Source organism: Rhinopithecus bieti, unplaced genomic scaffold, assembly GCF_001698545.2.
Source record: "Rhinopithecus bieti isolate Rb0 unplaced genomic scaffold, ASM169854v2 scaffold_16999, whole genome shotgun sequence".
NCBI classification, from domain to species: domain Eukaryota; kingdom Metazoa; phylum Chordata; class Mammalia; order Primates; family Cercopithecidae; genus Rhinopithecus; species Rhinopithecus bieti.
This window is the reverse complement of record NW_016808939.1, coordinates 2,613,111-2,640,475: the sequence shown is the minus strand read 5'-3', so window position 1 is coordinate 2,640,475 and position 27,365 is coordinate 2,613,111. Positions and strand designations below refer to the sequence as shown.

The following is a 27,365-nucleotide window of genomic DNA, read 5'->3' as shown; positions in this document are numbered from 1 at the left end:
GTTTTGCTCTGTCACCAGGCTGGAGTGCAGTGGCGCAATCTCAGCTCACTGCAATCTCCGCTCCCCAGGTTCAAGTAATTCTCCTGCCTCAGCCTCCCGAGTAGCTGGGACTACAAGTGCACACCACCATGTCTGGCTAATTGTTTGTATTTTAGTAGAGAAGGGTTTCACCATGTTGGCCAGGATAATCTCGATCTCCTGACCTCGTGATCCACTGGCCTCAGGTTACTTCTGTTCATTCATTCTGTACAACTTGGTACACAGCCGTACAGGTCTGATTTTGAGCTACCCCAGGGGCAGAGACATTTCAACAGAATAACCCAGTAGCAGCGGATCCTGGAGGCCTCACCTACTAATTTGTTGGTAAATACTTGCCCAGGATTGGATACAACTTGGTAAGATACTGGACCCTAATGAGCCCATAATAACACCTCCAACCCCTTCAGGTCAGAGAATGAAAAGCCCCATGCTATCTGTTTCCCCCAAAATAGGAGAAAGATAGGTATAATGAGATGTCTGCAAAGTACATTGCAGCTTGTATCTGTTGGATTCTTTTTCACTGGTTACTATCTAACCACGGTCTTGACTTGAAAACTGTTTAAAATGCCCTGTGTCATGAATCTTAAAGTACAACTAAATTTGTTAACAAAGTTTTCCTTGACTCAGGGGATTCTGATTGGCTGCTTCTACAACAGTTTTCTTTAATCAAGAAATGTTAGACATTAGAGTTATTCGAGATGAACCTAAGTCATGCTATTCTCTCCTTGCTCAGGCATTTTTTCCAGAACCCTGGGAACTCCTGTCACCTCTTGAGTAACAATGATGACAGTGTCCCCACCTACCTGCTTCCTATCAGGGAGAAAGAGAGGGACAATGAGATAATGTCCATAAGGAGCTGTGGGCTTATATAATAAAAGCTCTTATTGACACATGCTCTTGTGACAAAGATGCGGCAACATTTCAAACCAAAGCCCTGCTTACATAAAAGAGGCAGTTAAGAGCATACAACATTGTGGCTCTGTGGCTATGTGGCACTCCCTTATGAGCACAGATTCCAAGAATGTGAAGATGGCAAAAGAAACAATGCCAGTCTGGTTCCAGAGATGGACCTGATCTGATTCACCTTTCAGACTTAGTACAGCTGCTCAGAGACCAGCAGAGGCAGAACTGCCACACTATGCCTGTCGGCACTGTCCAATCTTCTGGGTTTCTTCCATCTCTTAGGGCTGATTTACTATGTAGAGAAACATGGTTACAGCAATGATGGAGGCTGTAACACCAACTTACCAGCAATAGTGAGGGGAGTAGAATACATTAATTTTATAAAAGTGCAAACAGATTTCTCTCTAAGGCATGCTCTCCTTACTGCCTCCATCTAAAAGGGTTTGTCAACTTAGTATTTGTATCTGTCGACAGCTTTGAGCAGGGCAGTATTTTCTTTGCCAGTGACCCCAGTAAATTTGGGGAAGATGCAGCATAAAGGAAGAAAGGCATTTGAGGAACTGTATGTATAGAAGTTCCCCAGACCGCAGTCAACCTCTCTCCAGCTCACAACAGCAGCATGCAGTTGGCTGAATGTGGTCTGGGGAACTTCTATACATACAGTTCCTCAAACGCCTTTCTTCCTTTATGCTACATCTTCCCCAAATTTACTGTCCTTTGCCTCAGCTTTGTGGTTTATCACTGACATCCATGACCTTTGTTCCCTGCTTTGACCTCTGCTACACAAACATATGAGAAACAGAACCTTATCTCCACTGACTGTTTAGAAACTTAGTACTTACTAACCTTCCTGTCTACAGATTAAAATAAGAACAATGCGAAACAAACAGAATAAAACAGCAAGTATGCAAGTGATGATTAAGAAAACTAAGAGGGGCTGGGCAAAGTGGCTCATGCCTTAATCCCAGCCCTTTGAGAGGCCGATGTGGGCAGATCACCTGAGGTCAGGAGTTTGAGACCAGCCTGGCCATCATGGTGAAACTTCATCTCTACTGAAAATACAAAAACTAGCTGGGCATGGTGGCTCACACCTATAATCCCAGCTATTTAGGTGGCTGAGGCATGAATTGTTGGAACCCAGAAGCGGAGGCTGCAGTGAGCTGCAACCGCACCCCTGCATTCATTCCAGTCTGGACAACAGAACAAGACTGTCTCAAAAAGAAAAAAAAAAGAAAAGAAAAGAAAAAAGAAAAACTAAGATATTGGAAATTTATATTTAACATTTTGGTAAAACAAGGCAGGTTAAAAAAAATCTAATGAATGTCTACTTCATTGCGTTATATGTAATCAGTCTATTTGTTGGTACTTGATATATATGGCAAAACCATCCAGCTAAAGAAATAACACTTATAAGTGAAACTGAATATATACATCTTATGATAACTTGGCAGTTCCTGCAAGTTCCAGGATGCCAAAGTCATGGCAGCCCTGATAGGGACACTCAATCTTTAGCAAATTATTTGGATTATTATGATAAACAAAATAGTAACATTTTGTTTTAATTCAGAATGCAAATGACAGATCCCATAGTATGCCAGAGGAAAAACAAGTTTCAAAAGACATATGTATCAAACCAAAATAATGAATTCTTCAAGTGTGTGTGATTTAGCAACAGGAAAATTCCTTGAGGACAAAATGGTAACCACATAATAATGGCTTACTGGGCTGGCATGGAGCTAACAATCTGTAGTCGGGTATTTCCACTTAGATGTCACAGCATTTACCTATCTTTGGGTACAGTTTTCCATGGCCACAAAATCAGCATGACTTCCCCATTAATTTTTTTAAAATGGCAGGAATGACTGGACTCTTGTGGTAACAATTATAAGCTATTTTGACTCCATAAAATGAGTCACTTTGAAAGATGGTGACAAGAAGCAAGTGCTCCTGTTACTTGAAGTAAGCCCTTAAAACTGCTTAAGAAGGTTTCAAAGTCACTGATCAGCACAAACTGCTGTTTCTACTAAAAATGATAAATGGCACAGTCATTACCACCTTTGCCAAAGTAATCTTTGATCAAATTCTTTATGAGAAATATTAGAACAGATTATTTACAGTACTCCTCTTCCTGGGAAGCAAGACTTGGTATCCTTTTAATGAGAGAGGAGGAAAAAGTGTCATGCAACAAACTCTGGCTCTTTGGGTCTCTCTAATAGCTTCTTTGTACCAAGATAATACACTTCCTTTTCTAACAGCTAAATAAAAGCTCAAAGAGAAAAAGCAGGGGAGAAAGACAAAGGTTCTCCTCAGACAAGTTGACTGATAACTTTTAACAGAAGTCCATTATCACGTCATTACTATATTTGGCTCCTTTATTGGACTTGTTTCTTTACATATTCATTTGACTGTGTTTCGTCCAATAAGGATTTGAGAAGAAGGCAGATTTCAAATTCATGTAATCAACATTTAGGAAGTGCCCAACAAAAGAAGCAGTGCTAACTGAAGCTGCCTGGTACACCTCGTGGAGACCCGACATAGAAATGCTGGCCTTTAAGGTGGCATAAGTATATCCTAGCAATGGAACACTTTTATAGATGAAGGAAAATAACTTGAATTCTAAGATCTTCTCCTTTTTGCTCTTTAGTAGAGTTTCCTTCTTTTTCTCTCTGAACAATAGTATGCTTCTGGCAAACTCTGAAGTAGGATTTCAGCAGGAAGAGTTGAGATACTGGTGCTGGCTTAACCTTTGCGAGCACTTACTCATTTTTGAAATCTTCAGTAAAATGAGTGAGTGCTAGCTTTTACTCATTTTACTCTTCAACCAAACATGCCAAACATCTGTACTGTATTTCTTTTGAGGATTTTACTGTACTTCTGTGGTTGTTATTTATCCTCAAAGTTTTTCCATTTTAAAGACCTCATAGGGCTGCCACATCATCACTGTGATGTAAGGAGAGACATATTAGATCACCTGCAAACAGAAACAGATAAGAGGAGGCATGTAATGTATCTCGAGATCACAGGCCAGGGACAAAACTGGCAGCATCATTTCTCCACTAGGTTGCATACACCCTCATTTATCTACATTCTAGTCAATCACTAGATTCACACAAAGGCTTATTTCTTAAATCTGTTAATTTAAGTTTTTCAAAAACACTAAGTGTATACTTAATAACCAAACTCCTTTGCACCCATTGTAATGCTGGCATGAAATATTATAATAAAACACATAGTTTAGTGGTGAGAGCATGGATTCCTGTCTCGGTTTAGTGGCTATGTGACCCGGGGCAATGTATTCAACTCCTACACTCCTCAGTAGTTTAACTGGGGCGATGCTACCTCTTAGGAATGTAGTATCGACTGAAATAGTATCTGAAATAGTATACGTGAGTTGCTTAGCACAGTGCTCGGTAAACGGTAGCTAAGCCCCTCCCCCCGTCATTATTATTAAGAGAGCACTGCATAGATTTTGAATAGTTCCTCATGAGAATCTCATATTAATTCAGACGAAAAAGTTCTGATTTTGATCATGTCAAGTGGCCACGCAAGAATCACTGAATCAAATTGCCATTAAGAATTTTTACATCGCATGGAGGGAAATGTGTGAAATGTTACTGAGGTGCTCTGGGTTGCAGGCTGATGGGCGCGCCTGTATGGGATGTGGGAGCCCCAGGGCGACCCGAGGTGGAGAGGCAGGGAGGCGGAGGCCTGCGGCTGTTACTCACGCGGGGGTGACACCCTTGGGCAGCCCCAGGGCGTTGACGGCCGCCGCCGGCGGCTGCGAGGGCAACAGGGCGCTGAGGAAGGCCGCGGGCGTCTGGCTGTGGCCGAAGCGGGTGGCGGGAGAGCAGTGGGACGCCTGCCCCGGGCTCGGGAGCGGCGGTGGTGGGGGCGGCAGTGGGAACACGTCGGGCACCGGGAAGGCAGCCGTGGGGCTGAAGACCGGGGCGGCGGTGGTGGGGAGACGGCGAGGAGGAGCCCCACGGGGCATCGGGCTCGGCGCCGAAGGGCTGCGCGAAGGGCGGCATGGGCGCGCGGCCAAACTGCCTTGGCGTCGGGGACATGGGCGACGGGAGGCTGGACGAGCTGGGGCTGGAGGCCGGCGTGCCGTGGCCCGACGCGGGCCCGAGGTTCTGCGCGGCGATGAACTGCTTGGGGCGCGCGTAGTTGAAAGAGCCGGAGGACTGCATGGCGGGGCGGAGCGGGAGGCCAGCGCGCTCATGGGCTCCGGGGACGCCGGCGGCGTGCAGGCCGCGAGCTCGGGGAAGGCGGGCGGCGGCGGGAAGNTTGGCGTCGGGGACATGGGCGACGGGAGGCTGGACGAGCTGGGGCTGGAGGCCGGCGTGCCGTGGCCCGACGCGGGCCCGAGGTTCTGCGCGGCGATGAACTGCTTGGGGCGCGCGTAGTTGAAAGAGCCGGAGGACTGCATGGCGGGGGCGGAGCGGGAGGCCAGCGCGCTCATGGGCTCCGGGGACGCCGGCGGCGTGCAGGCCGCGAGCTCGGGGAAGGCGGGCGGCGGCGGGAAGGGCGGCGAGGGCGGCGCGCTGCGCGGGGCTAGCGGAGGCTGCCGGGCGCCGGCCTCCTGCTCCAGTCGGATTTGGTTCTGGAGTTGCTGGATCTTCAGAGGGTCCCTGTGGGGAGAGAGAGAAGCGACACCTTCAGAGAGGGAACAGCAAGGAACGTGCATTCCAGGCGTGAGCTCAGCTTGTGAGCATCGCCTGGCACTTAGGCCAGCTGCAGAGAGCACCCAGGGAATGGGCACACATAGCAGCCCGAAGTGTGGTGCCAGCAGTTCATTCTGGACCAAGCGCTAAGTCAGTGAATTATGCTCGCCCATTTCACTGTCTCATTTAAGTTTCACATAAGGTGATCCCAATTAGTTTACAAATCCTGATGGAAATTTTGTCTGACTTCCAGGAGCCATATTTTGTTTTTAACGGATCAAGAAATATTAAGAGAAAACATTTCGACATCAGTTCTCAATCCTCTCATTCGCAGTCAATTTTGGTAAAAGAATTCTATCAAAATGAGAAAGTTAAAAGCAAAAAACAAAAAAACAAGCAAAAAAACCCACTTGGTTGAAGTTATATTTGGCAGATTTAGGTGAGTCCAACTTGCCTACTTCAGTGCTGTCAACTCTACATTCAATAAATACCACACGTGGATTTAAAAAAAATTACTTTAATCTCTACATTTGTCCCCTAAGAAAGTCTTTATGCAAAATTTTAGTAGTAAAATGAATTGCCAATTTCTTACACAAACCTTAATACACACTGATACTGCATGCTGTTTCAAACACAGGTAAACAAGTGACATCTATAAAAGGTAGCTGTTCAATAAACAATAGGAAAATATTTTATAATAATGTATACTTAATTCCCCAAATATTTACCATTGGTAAGAGATAGTTCAAATTTTTATTTCTGAAATAAGAGTAAGCAGCTAGCAATGATCTAGTATCTCACTCTTTTACTCCAAAACTTTGCTGTACATCCAGGATGTTTTCCTTTATTCACATGAGGTAAACATAGGGACCAATAGCTGTTACAAGAAACTTCAACTTCAGGTGGCACTATAACAAGCATATGAAACAAGTATCTATGAATAGACAGTAAACCTTTCACAACTAAAAATCAGACCCCAAAACTTTCTTATCCATAGGCAAAAATCAAGCCTTCAGAGACTCAGCAACACAAAGAATTGAAGCGGCCAATAAAAAGTGAAAAAATATCTAGGTCTTTTCTCAAGTATCATGAGCTGTGGGAACATCAGCAAGTTCTAAACTCTGTCCTGTGTCTTCTGTTCCCTTCTATAATTATCCAGTAAAGTGATTACACTTAAGTCCATGAGAAGACAGACACACTTTCTTGGGAACTGAAAGGTGTAATGAGGAGATGGTTCTTTGTTCTTAATAGGTACAGAGCATCAAATACTTGAACAACAAAGAACTTTGTGGGATCCTATTGAACTTGAGTGTTTTAAAAGTAGCCATGTCACTGCTGGGATTCACCACTGCCCTGAAATTCCAGATGTCTATGTGGTTTGGGTAGACTGTCCAGCACATGTGCTCTTGCATTCATGCATTTAGAACTGGCCCAGGAATAGAACTCATAAAAACCACCCACTAGCTCTAAAATCCATTATCCAGCACTCTCCATTCTGAGTCCCCAAATGCTTCATCTCCCTGCCTTTGCTGTCTCTCTTACATTTCCTCACTAGGGCAGCATGCATCCCCGTCCCAGGATGTTTACCATCAACACTCTTCCACAACCTTCAGCTGACCTCTGCATCTGGATTGGAAGCCATCTGTGTGGCTCTCCTCAAAGGCGCTGCTCCCCTACTCTGTCCCCACCTGGGCTCACAATGGCCAAAGCCACAGCTGTGTTTTAAGTATTTTAGGCTTGGCCTGACGTCAGCAAATTGCTGTGTGTGGTGGCTCTGCTGAAGTAGCTACAGACATCATATCATGCCCTGTACCTGATGTGAGGATTCCCTGACCCCAGGATTAGGGAGTGCCTCTTGAGAGCCAGTCTTCAAAGAGACCAGGGCAGGAAAGCCCAGACCATGACTATATTGGTTCTAAACTTCTCTATGGGTCAACCTATTCATTCGGGCATTAAAAAGAAACACCATGTTTGCTAACCCAAGTGGGCTTAAAGCTGTGGAAGTGCTATCTTTAGTATGAAGTGACAGTTTAAGAAATTATTAATGTAGCATTTCACAAGAAATGAATGGGCATTCTAGTGATTTGGCTGCTAGTATATACTGCAGTGAAGAACTTTGCTAGAGTTTTGACCTCCCCATTTTTCAGTGGTTCAGTGAGGCATGAAGAATATAATATGCAGGGACTGGAGGGGGCGGGGAAAAGGAGCACAAACACATCTTTTGAATTTTAAAGTGTCTCACTTTATTTCTGTGCAAATGATAATCTTTTAAATACTTGAGTTAAATGAATTTCCTATCTGGAATGTGATGTGATGAAATGCACAATTTTACCATTTTCTTCTTCCTCATTAAGCTATTTTAGAAAAGTTGATTTTCACAGAGATTAAAAAAGGTCAAAAGAATGAAAGGTACCAGAAATGCAAGGTTGCCTATAGCTTTTGGAAATTACTTCGAAGTTATTTGTCATAGGAAATTCATTACTTCTTTAGTTTCCCCATTTTTTTTTTTCTGCTGTCTTTTCTCTGAAAAAAAAAAATGAAACTGAACTTTTTGGAAATACTAGCCAGCTACTAGCTTGTGGGGTCATTGTGAGAATTAAATGATGAGCACAGTGCCTGGTTCGGAGTATGAGCTCAATAAATTATCTTTCGCAGAAGAAGAGAATCATATCAATCCTGGTTACTTTACAAACCAGACCTTTTAAAACAGGAACAATGTCTAATTATTGCAGGGGGTTTCTCTTCACCTATTTCCATTGCAAGTGACTGGCAAAGGAATAGCAGTGGCAGGTGGGCCGATGGGGAACTGGAGATGGGGCTGTCGTGAGACCAGCTAAGATGGCTGGTTTTAGCACTGCTCCTCCCCCTTCTCCTCATCACGAAGCCATAGGGCACTTACCATGTGTCTAGCACTGGAGACACACACCAACCCTAGGAGGCAGGGATTGTTATCCCCATTTAAAAAATTCACCATCAGTTAGTGAGGTCAAGTAATGTGTCCAAGGGCAGAACCTGGATGTGAAGTGCTGGCTGGCTCAGAAGGCCTGGTGCTACATCATTCTCTATAGAGTGCTCAGTAAACAAAAAAGGTTTGTTAAAATGTTGGCTATTATTACTACATATCACTTTTTCTCTGGGAAACTGCAACCCAAGTTTAAAATAAATGATGTGAAAGTAAACTTCCGCAAAACAACTTTTATTTAAATTGGAAATTCCTGGTAAGTCTCTCTGGAGCAATATTTCGATTGCAAGTAATTTATCCCCTGCTCATAATAATAAAGAAAGGGTATTCATAATCATCTAGAACAACTCTTGAGATCACAAAGCTAAAAAAAAATGGGTGATCTATGAATAAATACGCTGTTGGTTTATATGCTTTCTTTCATAGTTGACTGTATGATAGAAGCCATTGTATGAAGAGCTACAAGACTGCACCCTCTGAACCATAAGCTCCTCTGGTCCTGATATTTATAAGCACTTTAAAGGTAAGGAGGGTAACTTTTGGCATCTTCACAGCACCTGGCCAAACACTAAACATGGTGGACTCATCACTGTCAATGACAACAATGATACAAATTTCTTACTGCAATTTCTGTACCCCATTGGGTTCATCAGGCATATTCAATAGGACATTCCTATACTAGGAGGGTCCCATATTGGACTGGGAAATCTTAAAAATTTTCAAATGAAGGTAGGTAAATGAATTAGGGGTAAGCTGGTAGGTGTTCCCACAATGTATTCCCATCTGGCTAAGATTAGCTCAGTATCATATGCATGAGACTTCAATGTATCAATTATGGGAATGTATAAAATAGAAAATAAAACTCCTACAAGGGCTTCCCACTCAGGTAGTACCGGTTCAGTTCCATCTATAACTTTATTATAGTAATGCTTCAATTGTCTTTTAAAATTCTATTACTCATAGCTCAATTGATATCTTCATATCACAGAAGCTAGGTCCACTGCATGAAGGTCAATATCTAACAACTTGATTTGTTTAGCACTAACTTATGATTGCCCATTGGGAAAAGGCATATAAATCACAATCTTAAGAATAATCACAGTAAGGATTAATAAAAGACAAATAAGAATGTATTACACTAGGCTTATAGGAGGTTGTACGTACAAAAATAATTAAAATACATTCCCCTAAGGTTAGGGGAGAAGGCAGGGATAAAAATCTGGATTTTCTAGAAAGTACTATAAAAAAAAGAATTAAAATTGATTACTGCTTGGGAATATGTATAAGTTTAAAATGTATTGCAAAAGGACACAGGTTTCTTTACAAAGCCCTATTTGTTGACCTTCAATGCATTCTGAACCTTTTGTAAATTGTGTGACTTTCCAAACAAAGCCAGAACTGAACACAATTATGGAGGAGGGTTCAAGGGAGAAGTGACCTGAGTGAAATCAGCACACGACTTGAGTCTCTTTTAGAGAGACTTTTCCTTTGTACTTAGATAAGAGCCATATTTGGCTCTGCCACAGAAAAACAGTAGCTTTGTATGTCTTAATGCATAAAGTTGATCTCTATTTGAAGTCATTCCATGTACCGAGAGAGAGAGAGAGAGAGAGAGAGAAGGAGCAATTGAAATTGATGACCAATTCCTAATCCTCCTGGGAACTTCTGTGGAATATCAAAGGATGGCTGAGTCTCTCATGTAACATAAGGAATAGGAATGAGAGTTGGGGAGATGGTGCTCTTCAAGGGTCAGTAGCAATGTGAACTGTTTCTCAGAAGTTGACTCCTGCCGCTGGCTGCCAGATGTTGAGATCTCGTCTAGGAGGTCTGTGGAGATCCAGCTCTGTGGGATAAATGGTCACTTTGGCTCTGGGAGGGCTGCAGGATGTGGTCCAAAGCATTTATAGCCCCACCAGAAGAGCAGGATTTGTAGCCTGATATAAATTGCATATGATAAGGGACAGACTTTACCAGTGCCTGCAGTTGTGATGTGCCCGATGAATCTGACTAACACAGAACACTGGCGCTTCAGCCCCAGCCTGTTTTTTAGGGAGGAATCCGAGGTCAGCTTCTAAAACAGTTAACTCTGCATCACAGTTAAATGCCCAAAATGATTTTCATTTCTACTGATGCAAAGGCCAGTGAAAACTGCAGGAAGATATTAGTTGATTCTTATAAAAACTATGCTAATTTAGTGGACATTAAAAGGAATTAATACTGACTTTTCCTAATAGAAAATGTTTGGTTTTAATTCTTATCATAGACAAAGTACATTTTGAAGAAAATCTGTTTTCAACCTTTTTTTTTCAATGCTTGAAGCAAAATCAGTGATCTCATTTCTAATCGAAACTCCAAAGAAAAGCTCCCTGTGAGACAGATTTTGAGGAACTTTAAGTTCTTAAGTATAAAATTTCTCTGAGATTTTGAAGAATTAGGGAAGAAAGGACAGATATTTTACTTTCTGTCTTCCAATGAAATGACGAATTTGGCATATTTTAAGGTTTCATATGGTTAATGTTTCCCCAACTTTTCATTTTCATTCATCATACAGTGGCTGGTGCCATCCCTTGTGTCAGTCCCATCATAGCTTATGCTTGCTGGGTAGAATACATCCAAAACAGTGGTATGCAGTCAGTATTTGTAAGAGTTGATTACTACTAAGGGCAGAGTGTCATCTCTTTCCAAACAAATAACCATAATCTGCTCCCCAAATGTCTTTACAAAAAATAGCAATCCTCCCCTTCGCTGAGCCCTCCATTTTCAGTATCTTCCTCTTTACTCTCAGGGAAGCCACTCAATAAATATCTGTTGAATTGAAGTTAAATCCCTAGATTTCTATGCAATGTAAAACTCCCTGTTCTATCAAGCTATATGGCATTCAGCAACACACAGTTGCATTTTCCTAAGGGAGTACTCTTAGAAATAAAGCCACTATCGTGCAGGTTATTTACAAGAAAAAACATGGAGTCAGCCCAGTAGAGAAATGTTCCAATAGTGTGGCTCCAGCTCTGCCACATTCTGTTTATGACTTTGGATACTTCATTCATCCTTTCTGGGGTAGTTTTTCAACTTTAAGGTCCTAGTAAACTTTTAGATTTTATGACCTGTCCTCTTTAGCCCTGTAAGATTTAAACATTATAAAGAACCTAATTTCAAAGAAACGGGTAAACTTGGACAACTGAACAAGTCCAAGTATGGTGCTTATTTGTGTGTGTGCATATATTAACCTTATGCAGATGCTGTTTTCACACCGATTTCAACTGTTTTGAAAATATATATATCAGTTTTTGGAAAACAGAAGATTTTAAAGGCATTTGAGAGGCAGATAAAAACAATTCCATGGTAAATCTTCTTACAAAAGGAATATTTTATTCTGTGAATAATCTGTTCTGTGAATATTCTGTCAACTAACTGGCTAACACTAATTGTATTTTTTTTTTTCTTAAGACAGATATACCTATAGATAAGTTCTACCCAGATCAAGACAAAAATGGCTTTTAGGTTTTATGTGTCTCAAAATAGTTTCTATGGGGCTAGAGTTGGATGTGGTTCTGCTATATAATGCTTTCCCTTAAAGGAAACATGCAAACTGTTTCAGTGGTAAGTGGCCAATGTTCTGTTAATAACTCTTTCCCCTCTTTCTGCCACAGCTCTTTGGATGTTTTGGCCTGATTTTGTAAATCTTCCAAAAATTCATTTGCCATTTCATTCAAATATGAAGATAGGGTTGTGCTATGCTCAGCAGTCCCGTGGCTTTTCTCTGCCCTCATTCTTGATATCTCTGCAGCCTCTGACAATGGGCTCACCCACTCCATCTTTCTTGAAGCACTCTTCTCCCTTGACATCACTAACACAACTCTCCTTGTTCTACTTCTGGGACTGTGCCTTACTTCCTTCACTAGTTCTTCTCCATCACTCTAAATATGGGTATCCTACCAAGATCTAAACTTTATGCTCCTCTTTGCACAAGGAGTTAGTCAACTGCATCACTCTTGCTCCCTGATCTCTTTAACCCAGCCCTCAGTCCTGAATTCTATTATCCACTTCCATGTAATATAAATGTGCTACTTCACTTCAAACTTATGTCTAGACAGAGCTGCTCTCATCCCGACCTAACTTGTCTCCCTAAAATAATATCTGATATTTAAGATACCCACAATTTGGCCTCAAACAGTCCTAACAATCTTATCTCCAACTAATGCTGCTCTCTTTCTACCTTTTCATTCTTCTAAGTTTGTTACTCTTATTGTTCCCCAGACTGACTGAGTTTTCCTTCCTGTTGGCCTCTTCTCATACTGCCCTCTTTTGGAAGGCCACCCCCACCAATTTCTCTCCATCCACTGTCTTCATCCTTTTGTGCCCATTTCAATGCCCATTTCTTCTTGAAGCCCTCCCTAGTAACATCTAGCAGTTCTTACTCCCTCCTCCATACTACTCCAGCCCACAAGGCTGGCACGGTACTGTCAGCTTGGCAGTGGCATTATCATCTCACACACCAGCCCAGATCGCCCAGAGCCAGATGTGTTCTTTCTTCTTATTACAGTATTTTGCACATAGATGTCACTTACCACCTGTCAAAAGATTGCCAGGCATCCTTTTGTGTGGAATACAGGAAAGGGAAATGCAATCTTCTAATAAAGGAGATATATATGTATCAGAGCTCTTATAGTAACAGTACTTACATATTTCTGGCTTGTTAGTATCCAAAATGCGAAACTCCCAAACCCGAGTGAGAGCGTTTGTGAACCTGGTAATGCAGCTCCTAATTTGGCATCTGTGAGGCACTCCATCATGTTCCAGGCAGTGGCAGCCTGTACCAGTGCCCATTTTCCATTTTATTTGGTTATCATCAGTCAAAAATGCAATAAGTTTATGTTTACCTTGAAGAGAAGTGCCTCGGGGATATTTTCAGTACTTGGTGAGAACTTTAGTCATCTCTAGGCAGTACTTTGATAGGACCCATTCTTCCCATCCTGCACTGTTCTACAGCCACTTTTTCAAAACATAGACTGTATCCTGAGATAACAAAGTTGGTCCCTATACAGAGAGAGGAAACAGCTCCCTTGTGTGTCCATTGTGTAGTGTAGCAGGTCATAAAAGACCGGACAGAGTGTTTCTAACAAGGCCGCATTGAATGCCTGTGTTGGGGCTGGAATCTAAAGCACTGATGTCTGCCTGGAACATCACACTGATGTCTGTATTCATTTTTCAAGTGTTGTGAAGTACTGCCAGGAATTGCTTATGGCTGATACTAAGTTAAAGAATGTGTAGGTGGAGGTCATGCTTTATTTCTGGAAGGAGAATGAGGCCAATGGTTTAATGCATGGCAGTAAGCATTCACACAAGCAAGTAATGACTCACTCGTAGGTGGAGAATTGAATGAGTTTCTTCTTAAAGTCAATTTCCTGAAACTCCAAGTGTGGCAGACATCTGTTTTTATTCTCTACCATTCTTCTTTCATCTGGTAACCGCACTCCTCCCTCCCTTTACAGATCTGCTTCTACCGTATTCCTTGTGGGCCACAATCTTCTTGCCCTTGGTTGCAGGGTGAGCATGTGATCCAGGACTAGTCAACTGTTATATGGCTTCAGCAAATTATCCAATGATAAGTATATAATCCAGGTCAGGCCAATCAGAGCCTTTCCCTGGGACTTTTCATACTGAAGATGGAAGGGAAATGTGTCTAAAAGGATAGAATCACCTCGAGTTCCTGGCCATCACGGAAGGGTCTACAAAAAGGAAGCTAGTGCATAAAAAACAGCCAATTCCTTATATAAAAGAAAAAGGGAGAGAGGCAGTTAAAATTGAAACACTATTTTAGCAGCTGGATCCAGATAACCCTCAGACCAGTTTTATCTCAGAATTTTCTTTTCTTTTCTTTTTTTTCTTTCCACTTAAACTAGTTCAAATGGTCTCTTAACACTTTTTAGAAAGTGGCCTTGGAAACCAATAAGTCCCATTTCTTATTTTATGATATGCAAATGGAAACACAGGGAGATCAAGAAATTGCTGTTATCAGCTGGTTGGTACCAAAGGCCCAACAAGAACATCTTGCTGGTAAGAACAATACAAAAATTAATCTAATAGCACTATCAGAAGTTGATGAATCAGTAAATGGACGAATTCATATATTGTTCATAAACTTGTGAAAAAAACTACCAGAAGGACTAAAAACAAATAGTTTAAAGTGTTTACCTCTGGAAAGTAAGACTAGAATGAGGTGGAGGGAGGATATCTTTTATTTTTGCATTTTATACTCTTCTATACTGTTTGTTGACTACGTGCATATAAAAAATATAGTGCTCAAAGACTCTTAAAACATAAAACTCCAGAAGTTTGTAACTTAAAGAAGGTCTTAGACAGTTACAAAATATCCTGGAAGCCTGAGAAGGGTATCCATTCATCCATTTCCTGTGTTTAAAGCCACCAGGGGAGGTCTTTTCCAAAGAATTTCATCAAGCATGACTATTGCTACTACTACTGCCAGCACCAACAGCGTCACCACTATCTAGTGATGAGAGGTAACTGTTACAGAGCACGTACTATGTACCAAACACCATTCAAAGCACTTTATCCATCTAAACTCATTTAATCTTTATAAAAACTCTAGGAGAGAGGCCACTTTTATTATCTCCATTTTACAGATGAGAAAATTGAGGCACAAAGATATATAGTAAGTTGTCCAAGATTATGCAGCTGGAAAGAAGTGGAGATGGGACTTAAACTGAGGAGCTCTGGCTCATGACCATGATGTTAACACATCTGTAACCAAAGCACCACGACTTATCTCGTATTTACCACATGCAGTGTGACTTCCTCAGATACAGAGGACCTTTCTGATTTGGGCTCCACTCAAGACTATGGCTCTAAGTCTGCCCCTCCTATCCTCTGTTTCTTGGTTACTGAGATATAGATATTACAATGGAGCCTAAAACAGCTATAGAGACAGCCAGGCTATGTTCTGAACACATTCCATACATATAATTTTAGGTAGTTATGTCTTATATGCTACGCTTAAAAACATTTATTGGAAAAACTATAACAATGTACAAAGCAACCTGAAGGAGTTGATTTTGAAACTAAGAAATTAAATTTGCTTCCAGAATTTCTTATTTCAGCATAAGTACCATCAACTAGCACTCATTATATTGAGAAACTAATGAGTTGTTGGTCTGTACTAGCCAAACATCATGTATTTACAGCTAAATATTGTACTTCCAAAATGTGAACAGGAAGATGAAACCAATTAATAAAGGTTCTTACTTCATATTTTCCAAGTATCATATTAATTCGAATTTCTGAGAAAAATCAAGAGACGTATATCACATAAGGGCAATAAATACTACCACGGAATTTCATGGTATGGAAGTTCCTACATACTTATGGTTTTGTCCTTCACTCTCCTTCTTGAACACAATGTTTGTGGTAGAAAAAAAATAAATATAAGAATAATAATTTCCAAAATAATTGGATTTGAATTCTTAAAAATAGCTTGGTATTTATTTATGTGTTTGTTTATGAATAACACACAGAGTCTTGCTCTGTCACCCAGGCTGGAGTGAAGTGTATCATCTTGGCTCACTGCAGCCTCAAACTCCTGGGCTCAAGTGATCCTTCTGCCTCAGCCTCCTGAACAGCTGGAAATACTGGTGCGTGCCACCACACCCAGTGGGTTTTTTTTTTTTTTTTTTTTTAGTAGAGACAGGGTCTCACTATGTTGCCCAGGCTGGTCTCAAACTCCTGGGCTCAAGCAGTCCTTCCACCTTGGCCTCCCCAGCTGCTGGTATTACAGGCGTGAGCCACGACACATGGCCTAAATAGCTTTGTTTTTAAATCACCGACAGCCCCTTTCAGCATCTCCTGCCACTGGGCTACTTTGTGCTTTCCCTGGTAGAAGTGACTGTGCCACCAATTATCTGTGTGGCCTTGACTAAATCATTCTCAGTCTGACTTTCTTCATATCTTTGCAGTATAGTTGGATTATTTTTAAATAGTCCCCTTTAAATATTTTTCAAATGTGCCCATGCTATAAAATTCACTCTTTAGTCTTTCAAGATTGTACATCTATCACTAATATCACTCATCTGTTATGCTGTTCCATCTCTTGAGATACTGTATCACTAAATATGATGCAATTTAGAAACATTATATCACATGGTGAACACTATAAAGATTACTTTTCAAATTTCTATTAAGATAGGCCTGTAACTGAAGAACTAAACATTTCTGAATAAATAATAACAATGTAGCCAATAACATTTTCTACATATTTTGGTCTTGCAATCAATGTGAGGAATGCACATTTGGATCTGGATGCTCAGAGTAATTTACTTCCTCTTACAAGTCTACCATTGCTAGTTTAGGTGCTAATGGCCAAGATATACAAGCCAAGGGGTCTGTGGTGTGAATGCAGGGCTTGCCTGATCTCCAGACTCCCTTCCCAACCTCTCATCTGAAGAAGGAGAAAGTTCTTGAAAAAGCTCAAAAATGCATTTTGGCAAGCTCAAGAGATGCAGCTTAGCAGCATGAATTAAGAGACTTGTGACTGTGGAAAAGAACAGTAAATTTTAAATGGCTTTGGCCCTTCTTAGCTTTTGACCAGCTGACCTTGACATTCCTTAGAGGCCAAAGGATGAGATGCAGTGAAGACAGTGCTGCCTAGCCATTTCCCCTCAGGAGGCAGAACCAGTCCTTCCAGCAGTAGATGAAGTCTATCCAGTGTGTCTTGGGGAGAACTGTAATAAATGAGGTTCCCTCCCTGAGAAATGACTAAAACCACAAAAATAATTTCTTAGATGAAACAGCTCAATTATCTAATGTAATTACTCCTAAGGAAAAAATGAGAGAAATTTATCATAGTTACATGAAGTTTCCAATGTGGTTATATATGACTGTGTATAGTCAACAGTTATTCATCTGGCGTTCTATCAAAGAGAGTTTTCTTTAATATGGTATCTGTTTAATATGTTTCCAATACACTAAAAATGCTGTAAAATCTTGAAATGCTTTTCAAAAGAATACTTTATAGATGTACAGCTGTAGTATTGAGCTTATTTTGCTGTACTTTATTAATCTTTCCCAAAACATGTAAATAATGAAGTTTGTTGCACACCACATCTGGATTTCATGATTATTCTGTAAGACTTATACAATAGATGGCCCCTCATTTAGGGAAGTAGTATATACACCGGAATGTGCCTTTTCTTTTTAAGATTTAAAACAATGGAAAAAGTCACTGAAGTATGTATAATATCTGTGTGCCGAGATACACAGGAAAGCATGGATCGTGTGGATGGAAGGAACCGGGATCATCTCATCCAGCTGAGTAATAAGTACGTTTGGTGCAGTGCCACACAGGAGGCCACCAGCAGAGCCCAGAGTAGTAACTGGGTTTCTTCACTCTTAGCCTTTCAAGTGATGAGACCAAGGTGAGAACTCCTTTCACTAAAAGGCTTAATCTTTTAAATAGCTGAACCAGAAAGTCATTTCTAACAAGAATACAGATAAACATTACAAAGAACACAGAAGAGATATGTTCAAAATCTGTCAGGTTCCAACAAGAGATACTTTTTCCCTGAAGAGAGAAGATGAACCATTGCCTAGAAGTAATGTGTAGCTGACTGTCCAGCGGTTCTATGTCTGAGTAGCACAGTCTCATCACTCGTGTGTATGTGTGCATATATACATGTATATGGCTATAGTGGTATCAGCAATCATGCATATTTTCAAGCTTAAATATGATGAAATTGTTAAAGGACTATAATCCTAAGTAAAACGAATACAGAGTATACTTAATTACACTTCTGTTCCCAACTTGTCCTTTTAGGCATGATCTTATCTCTTGATTGTGGCCACCAGTAAAGAAAAGCATATCTCTAATCTCAGAAGCACAAGGAGTTCATACAGGAAACCAAGATTAGTAAGTATTTTTGTGGTGACTACCTTTTGAATAAGACAGGATTAATGTAACAGTTAAAAGTATAGAAATAGAAAAGTTACGAATTTACTAGTGATTTTTTTCTTTGCTGTGGACATTTGTTGATCTTTAAAATATATCATGGGAGCAAATAAAACATCTATAGAATTTACAAAAATGTCAAAATGAACCAGAAGACATTAAAGTCATTCATGATATACGTTAATGACCTAATAGAGGAAACTTTTTTTTTTTTTCCTTTCAGGAGCATCATGCTATCATTTTTCAAAATTACTATGTAGGATCGGTGGAACACTGGACACTGATGGAGTGGGCCCTGCATCCTTCACTGCTTCCTCATGGCAGGATCTCCAGGAACGGGGCCCTCTTTGCCTGTCTCCTCCCTTTGTGGCGAATATGGGTGGGGGATGGATCTGGGCGTGCTCAGATCAGCCCCTCCCTTGCTCTTCTCTCTTTGGATCTTGCTCGCAATCAGAGGGCTTTTTCTTCCTGTTTTTTGGAGGGTGGGATCTGCGTGGAGCTGTTCAATGCTGCCTGTGACTGGGTATTAGTATGCTTAGCTCCCTTGCTAACAAGTGCACCTTCAAAGCAATAGTCATTATTTAGCATTTATCGGAAGAGGCTGGCCCCAGCTCTGGTGAAGGGCAGAGAAGGTGTGGGTGGCCTCATATGTTCTCAATGTCACAAAATGATAGCATTAAACAGACCCACTCCCTCATGGAAGGCAATGTGACGACCTTCTATTGATATTGCAACATGTGTCTCTGGCAGCAGGATCTCAGTCCTTACGTAAGGGATACGGGATGACTTCCTCCACTTCATGTATATGCTCTCCCTAAGCAGATCTGGCAGATGCAAATTTATCCGTATCTTTTCATTACCAATGAAGTTTTAGTATCCACATCCCGTCTTTGTAACCCTTTTTATTTCAGCTGATCTAAATAATTAGTTCAGATTTACCCTGACAAATGTCTTTTACCTTATATTTTTAGTTTCTTACCTTATAACAAAATACTACCATCAAGTTTTGATTATGAAAATGGCTGAAGGCAAGGGACCATATGAGAGAGTGCAATCAACAACATAGTCTTTTTGCCCAACAGAATTTGACATTTTTGGCTTAGAGAATTAAAGTACAATGACTGTTCCTGAAAATCAGCACAGTAGTCATGATAAAACTTTTTTCTTGGCTGGGCACAGTGTTGCATGCCTGTAATCTCAGCACTTTGGGAGGCTGAGGCGGGAGGATCACTTGAGCCCAGATCTTGAGACCAGCCCAGGCAACACAGTGAAACCTTGTCTACGCTAAAAATTAAAAAAAAATTAGCCAGGTATGATGGTGTGAGTCTGTAGTCCCAGCTACTTGCTTGAGCCCAGGAGAACAAGGCTGCAGGGAGCCACGATCACGCCGCTGCACTCCAGACTGGGTGGCAAAACAAGATCCTGTCTCAAAACAGAGCAAAACAAAACAACTTTTTCTTTTAAAATTGAACTCCTTATTATAACTGCAGACATTTCTATACAATATTTCTTTTAATCTCTTTTGAAATTAAATCCTATTTTAAAAGAATATACATGATTAAATAAAAACAAAAAACCCCTCCAAACCCTATTGGATTTCCAACCTCAGCTCACAACTGATACCTTATATAAAAGTTAACTAATATCAGTCTTCAACAGGCCAGGGATGGTGGCTCATGCCTATAATCCCAGCACTTTGGGAGGCTGAAAGGGGAGGATCACTTGAGCCCAGAAGGTTGAGACCAGCATTGGCAACAAAGTGAGACCCAGTCTCTACAGAAAACTAAAAAATGAGCCAGGCATGGTGATGCATGCCTGTAGTCCCAGCTACCTGGGAGGCTGAGATGGGAGGATCAAGTGGACCCAGGAGGTCATGATCTTATGGCCACTACACTCCAGCTTGGGGGACAGAGTGAGACCCCAGCTCTAAAAAAATAAAAATAAAATAAAATAAACAACAAAAAAAAAATTCAACATAAATGTGAATCTAAAACTGTAAAATTTCAAGAAGGAATCACAGGAGAAAATCTTTGTGACCATAAGTGAGGTAAAGATTTCTTAGATAAGGCAACAAAAGGGTGATCCATGAGAGAAAAAAAATTGATGCACTGGGGCTTCATCAAAATTAAACCCTCTGCTCTTCAAAATGCAACAGGTACAAAGAGAACACTGAAAAGTACATCTTCATCTCTTACTTTTTCTTACCAGTCCAATTTCCCTCTCCAGCATCAACCAAACACTATTACCATTCTCGAGTTTCCTCCTAAGCTACCCCATACATAATAAGCATATAGATACATACTGTATGGTGGTTCTAGTGCTTTTTTACTGAGTTTTTTTAAAAAACACAAAACTTCCATATTCGATAGATTTATTTGATTATTCAGTGTAGTCCTACACTCCCAACAGCATTCACTGGTCATCCGTGTAGCTGAGGCAAAATTCTTTGGAAGTAATTAGTTTTGAAGTTTACTTAAGCAAATATGGAAATAAAACATGAAAATCTTTAATTTGTTTGCCTTGGTTAAAACAAACAAAAATATTCCCTAAGTTATCAGCTCACTGTGTATTATTTAGGCCATACTTCATATTTTAGCTATGTCAGCTGTGGTATCCTGGGGGAAAGATGTTGTCATCTGGGGCCTCACACCAAAATATTATTTGAAGTTCATAGAAACCAGCTTCTTCAATTTCTTCAATTTCTTTGGGTATTGTGTTTTTAAATAATGAAATTCTCTCTTAAAGAAAAATAAGGATCTCTTTAGTCACATTGAGGACTAGAGGGAAGTATTTGCCTCAGGCTGAATTTTTTGTTATTTTGAGACTCTGTCACCCAGACTGGAGTACAGCGGCACGATCTCAGCTCACTGCAACCTCTGCCTTCTGGGTTCAAGTGATTCTTGTGCCTCAGCCTCCCAAATAACTGGGATTACAGACGTGCGCCACCAGGCACAGATAATTTTTATATTTTAGTAGAGACAGGGTTTCACCATGTTGGCCAGGCTGGTCTCAAGCTCCTGACTTCAAGTGATCTGCCCACCTCAGCCTCCCAGAGTGCAGGATTACAGGCTATTGCCACTGTGCCTGGCTCTCAGACTGAAATAAAATCACCTTTCACACTCCACAGCACAACTCACTTCCCAGATGACTCACTCAACTATTGGAGTGAGCAAGAAGAGTACTCCCATCTCTATTATCTTGTTTTATTTACTTCACAGCATTTATTACTGAAATGATTACATTGATATATTTGTTTTTAGACCTTCTGCCTCTGCCCCAACTCCAGCCCTGGGAGTCAGAGGGGGCTTCTGTCCAGCTGCACATGGCTGTGGTTGAAGATCTGGAATCAACAGATCCTTCTCCACCAAATCAACTCCACTTCTACCACTGGGATTGGCCCTTATTAGTGTTATCTGGTTTGTACATTCAGCAGCAGTTTTCAGACACGAAAAGATAAGAGATGAGCATTTAGATTAATTACCATCAATTCTGCAGCACTGGTTCGGGTGTAAAGGTTGTGTGTTTACCTAATTTCACATCCTCCAGACCTACACTGTCCCACTATGGTAGCCGTTAGCCACATGTAGCTACTAAGTGCTTGAACAGTGGTTAGTCAGAATTGAGATGTATTGTAAGTATCAAATACACAGCAGATTTTAAAAATTTAGTTTAAAAGAGATTGGAAAATGATCTTGACTAATTTTATATTATTTACATGTTAAAATAATATTTTGAATATATTGGGTTAAAAAACATGTACTATTAAAATTAATTTATTTTTCCTTTTTAGTGTGACTACTAGAAAACTGAAACTGCATACATGGTCTGCATTTATGGTGGTTCACATTCTATTTCTACTGTACAGCGCTCCTTGAGGCCTAGTTCTAAAACTTCCCTCACTTCTCACAAGGGTTACTGTCTGTCTGTCCTACTAGAGGTTCGCCAGATGCTCTACTGAACAGGAATCAACTGCAGAGCCTCAGAATATAAGAACGTGGTGGCCGGGCGCGGGTGGCTCAAGCCTGTAATCCCAGCACTTTGGGAGGCCGAGGCGGGCGGATCACGAGGTCAGGAGATCGAGACCATCCTGGCTAACACGGTGAAAACCCGTCTCTACTAAAAACACAAAAAATTAGCCGGGCATGGTGGCCGGCGCCTGTAGTCCCAGCTACTCGGAGGCTGAGTCGGGAGAATGGCATGAACCCGGGAGGCGGAACTTGCAATGAGCCAAGATCGCACCACTGCACTCCAGCCTGGGCGACACAATGAGACTCCGTCTCAAAAAAAAAAAAAAAAAAAAAAAAAAGAACGTGGTCTCTGAGGGACCAGTATTTGGGGTAGCAGTGATAGATTTGTCCACAATAGTGGCAAAAAGTTGTCCTCCAATTTTTTTACAAGTTTGCTAACTTATTTGCTGACCTCCCATCAAGTAATATTAGAAATGATTCTAAGATTGCATTTCTCAAACCTTTCCACTCTTCTAAGACATTCACACATACTCAGCATGTCTGGGGCACCGTCGGTGCTACCCATATACAGATGAGAGCCCCCCATCTCCAGCAGAGCCTTCTCCTTCAGGCAGTGAGAGAAGACTCCGTTTCCATAGAGAGGCTCATCCTATTCAGATCAACTACACGGCCACAGTTGTATAGGAGTCAGTTCTGCCAGCAGCCGTGAGCATGGATAACTATCAGTCATGGGGAGGAAGCTGTCCCCTCCGAAGACTTAGGGTAAAAGGCAGAAGATAGCAGGCTATGGGGTGGAGATGAATTTGACTTTTCTCTCACGTGAAACGCAGTGTAAGCCCTGAGTCACGCAACAGAGCAAAGCAAAAATGTTGTAACACGTTGACGAGAGGAGGGAATGACCAATTATAATGCTGAGGTTTTACGTTTAAATGCTACAAATTTGATTTTTCTCCAGTTTATAAATATGTTTAAATAAAAGTCTTAATGCAAAAGTACAAAAATGATAGTCTACCGTCTTAAGACACACAGAGTATTTTATATTTAGAGTAAGGTGAGGGGATGGAAGTGAATCTAGATTGAATAGTGCCAGACAATGGGCAGAACATGACTCTTAAACACACATTATCTTTCTTGTAAGAAACTACTATTGCTTTCTTCTAAAAGCCTGCTCTGGATTTTTTTTTTTTTTTTTGAGACTGGGTCTCATTCTGTTGCCCTGATTGGAGTGCAGTGGCGCAATCACCGCTCACTGCAGCCTCGACCTCCCAGGCCCAAGTGATCCTTCCACCTCAGCCTCTCAAGCAGCTGGAACCACAGGTATGTGCCACCATGCCCAGCTATTTTTTTTTACTTTTGTAGAGATGGGGTCTCCCTGTGTTGCCCAAGCTGGTCTCTAATTCTTGAGCTCAAGTGATTCTCCTGAGTTGGCCTCCTAAAGTTCTGGGATGACAGGCATGAGCACTCTGGAAAGTTAATACAATCTTCTGAACCAAGGTATGATTATTAGTTATCTTTTGACCCAGAAACCAGTATCTCAGAGAAACGTGCCAAAGTAAAGAGATTACAATGGATACTTTCTTCACATGCGAAATAAAAGGTAGCATCTTAATAAAAGTATTTATGCTTGATCAAACTTTATAAAAACAGGATGCCTGGAAAAATATCTTCCAGCGCATTTATGACTGTATAACTTAAAGAAAAAATGCCCCCGATGTACTAACTTTGTGTGGCTAAATATAGTTAGCAGCCCTCATGCTTCATAGAGCATTTTCCCCTGGAATTCAGCTAATATAAATAAAACAAAGAAGGGAACCTGGACCCCCTCCATGAACATTACATCATTCTTCCTTATTAGGAAAACTTCTTCAAATCTGAAATTTTGCTCCAAATAATCAGAGTTTCTATTTCTCAATGAGTAACAAGGCAGGGGGCTCCCGTCATCAGAAGTGTTGCTGTGTGGGGAGCAATGTGTGTGACGCACAGGCTCACTGGAACAGTGATGTTTCCAACAGTAATAGTAACACCCGGGAAAGCATTAAGGTGCATTTAGGAAAGCGCATGTAATTCTCTCCAAATTTTCGCTTTCTACATATTTTTGGATATATGCCTGTGTTATGGTAAACAGAAAGACAAGAAAGCAGAAATTCTTAGGTTCTTTTGTAATACTGGTTCTGACCAAAGATTTTTGTATCTGATTGATCTTAATTAACAGGAGGACGCAGTGGTTAAAAATCTAAGGCAGACCTGCCGCTGCTCCCTGAAACACACTTGAGTTTCCTCTTAAGTGATGTCTAATTTGTTAGACAACTTTAGGTTATCTATTTTTGCTCTCAGCCCTCAGCATATTAACACACTAGTTGAGCTAGGCTTCTTGGTATGAAAGGTAAGATTTATGAAGTTAACGTGTACATGTAAAGTAAAAATCAATTAAAACAAACATCTTCTTTAAACATTACCTTTCCATGGATTTAAACAGGGCTGTTTATCAGTTTGCTAATTCTACCTGGTGTTTCACCTTTCTTTCATCTTGACGTTAAGGACTATTCTCATGAAAAATAAGTAAAAAAGAGTTGGAAAAAACAGTTCTAAATGTGAAGTCCACAATGGTGTTGACGAAGCTAATATCATATCCTAAAACAAATAATTTATAAATAAACAATCCTGAGATGCAATGGAGCATTAGCGTAATGTGCTAATGCAAACAATGAAGCCTTCTTACAGAGCCCTCTGACAGGCAGTACATACCAGCCCACTCACCGAGTTCTCATGCTACACTTTGGCTAGCTAACAAAATCAGAGTAGTCAATCACACTGTTCATGAAAACATGGAGGGCGAGGAATGGCCATGACAGAAGGGGTTGTCGAGAGAAGGAAGATTGGTCTAGAAAATACGAGGATGGTTCCAACAGTTACAAGTTTATACTTCTAAATCTCTTTTATTTCTGAACTTTTCTAACATTTATGTTTTCAAAAGAAAGAAAAACAAATATGCCTTGTGCTTTGTGCTCAGTTAATTGGACTGCTGGATGGTTCTCACTGTTTCCCATAAAGGGCCCCTGCACTGGCAAGTTGGGAAAGCGTTTCTATTCAAGGACTCCAAGAACTTCCCAGTTCCAAAGGACCCTTCCATCGTCTAGGAGTTTTATTCATATACTTCTTAACTGGTTCAGGAATGAAAGGTAATGCTGTACTTCTTAGGCATGTAGGCTCTGGAGTTAGACTGCCTGTGTTTAAATTTTAGACTCTATTATTTACTGGCTGAGTTTCTTTGATCACTTAATTTTTCTGAACCCGATTCTTCATCTTTAAAATGGGGGTCATATATTTCTCAAAGGAAGACATAAAAGCAGCTGACAAACATGAAAAAATGCTCAGCATCACTAATCATCAGAGAAATGCAGACCAAAACCACGAAGAGATGCCATCTCACACCAGACAGAATGGTTATTATTACAACGTCAAAAAACAACAGCTGCTGGCCAGGATGTGGAGAAAAGGGAGTGCTTATACACTGTTGGTAGGAATGTAAATTAGGCCACTGTGGAAAGCAGCTTGGAAGTTTCTCAAAGAACTAAAGATAGAACTACCATTAGACTCAGCAATCCCAGTATTGGGTATATACCTAAAGGAAAATAAATAATTCTATCAAAAAGCCCCACATGGTACATGTACGCTCTCTCATCATAGCACTGTTCACAACAGCAAAGACGTGGAACCAGCCTGGGGATGCCATCAATGGTGGACTGGATAAAGAAAATGTGGTACATACACACCACGGAATACTATACAGCTATAACAAAGAACAAAATCATGTCCTTTGTAGCAACATGGATGCAGCTGGAGGCCATTATCCTAAGCAAATTAAACCAGGAACAGAAAACCAAATACCTCCTGATAAGTGGGAGCTAAACACTGTGTACACACGAACATGAAGATGGCAACAACAGCCACTGGGTACTCCAAAAGCCGGGAGGGAAGGAGGAGGGGAGGGGCTGAAAAACTTCCTCTTGGGTACTGTGTGCTCCACCTGGGTGAGAGGATCAATGGAAACCTAAACCTTAGCATCATGATTATACCCTTGTAACAAACCTGCATGTGTGCCCAGTCAATCTAAAATAAACAATTTGGGGGTCCATCATAGCACTTACCTCCTCGATTGTGAAGATGAAATGTGTTAGTACATATAAAGTGTTTTGAGCAATGTTCGAGCATGTCTTCAATAAATGTGAGCTATTAGTATTCAGGATGGTTGTGTAAATAATTCACTGTCCAAATGTGGGCCCTTTAATCGGGGACACAGGCTGAACTACATAGAACTCTAGACGACTGGCAGATTGATTGTCCTGGGGAAAAGGGAACATGTAGCCATCCCATTCACATTACATAATGTCAAGGTCACACACTGCACAGACAGACTGACTTACCAAAATTAACAAAATTTGTGTATCACTGGGTACTAGAGTGTATAAGAGATCAGATGGAATAAGAAAGCCTTAATTAAAAAATCGTGAATTATAATTTAAAGCATTTAAGATAGACTGACCGCTTACATGTTAATCACTCATTTTGCTGAACATTCCTTTTCAGGCCGGGCGAGGTGGCTCACACCTGTAATCCCAGCACTTTGGGAGGCCGAGGTGGGTGGATCATGAGATCAAGAGATCGAGACCATCCTGGCCAACATGGTGAAACCTTGTCTCTACTAAAAATATAAAAATTAGCTGGGTGTGATGGCATGCGCCTGTAATCCCAGCTACGTGGGAGGCTGAGGCAGGAGAATTGCTTGAACGCGGGAGGTGGAGGTTGCAGTGAGCCGAGATCTCGCCACTGCACTCCAGCCTGGCAACAGAGTGAGACTCTGTCTCAAAAAA

At 41.0% G+C, this 27,365-nt stretch overlaps 1 protein-coding gene and 1 long non-coding RNA gene across 2 annotated transcripts in view; one reads left to right on the top strand and one right to left on the bottom strand.

Annotated features, from left to right (window-relative positions):
- PALLD (palladin, cytoskeletal associated protein) overlaps nt 1-27,365 on the bottom strand; it is a 430,541-nt gene that overhangs the window by 48,493 nt on the left and 354,683 nt on the right. Inside the window, 3 exon segments of the mRNA XM_017887895.1 lie at nt 4,668-4,904; nt 4,906-5,028; nt 5,265-5,573. Coding sequence (XP_017743384.1) covers nt 4,668-4,904; nt 4,906-5,028; nt 5,265-5,573 — 669 coding nt within the window.
- On the top strand, nt 12,115-19,705 carry LOC108539309 (uncharacterized). The gene is made up of 4 exons (XR_001888329.1): nt 12,115-14,625; nt 17,781-17,996; nt 18,395-18,487; nt 18,750-19,705. It is a non-coding gene; the product is annotated as an uncharacterized LOC108539309 (long non-coding RNA).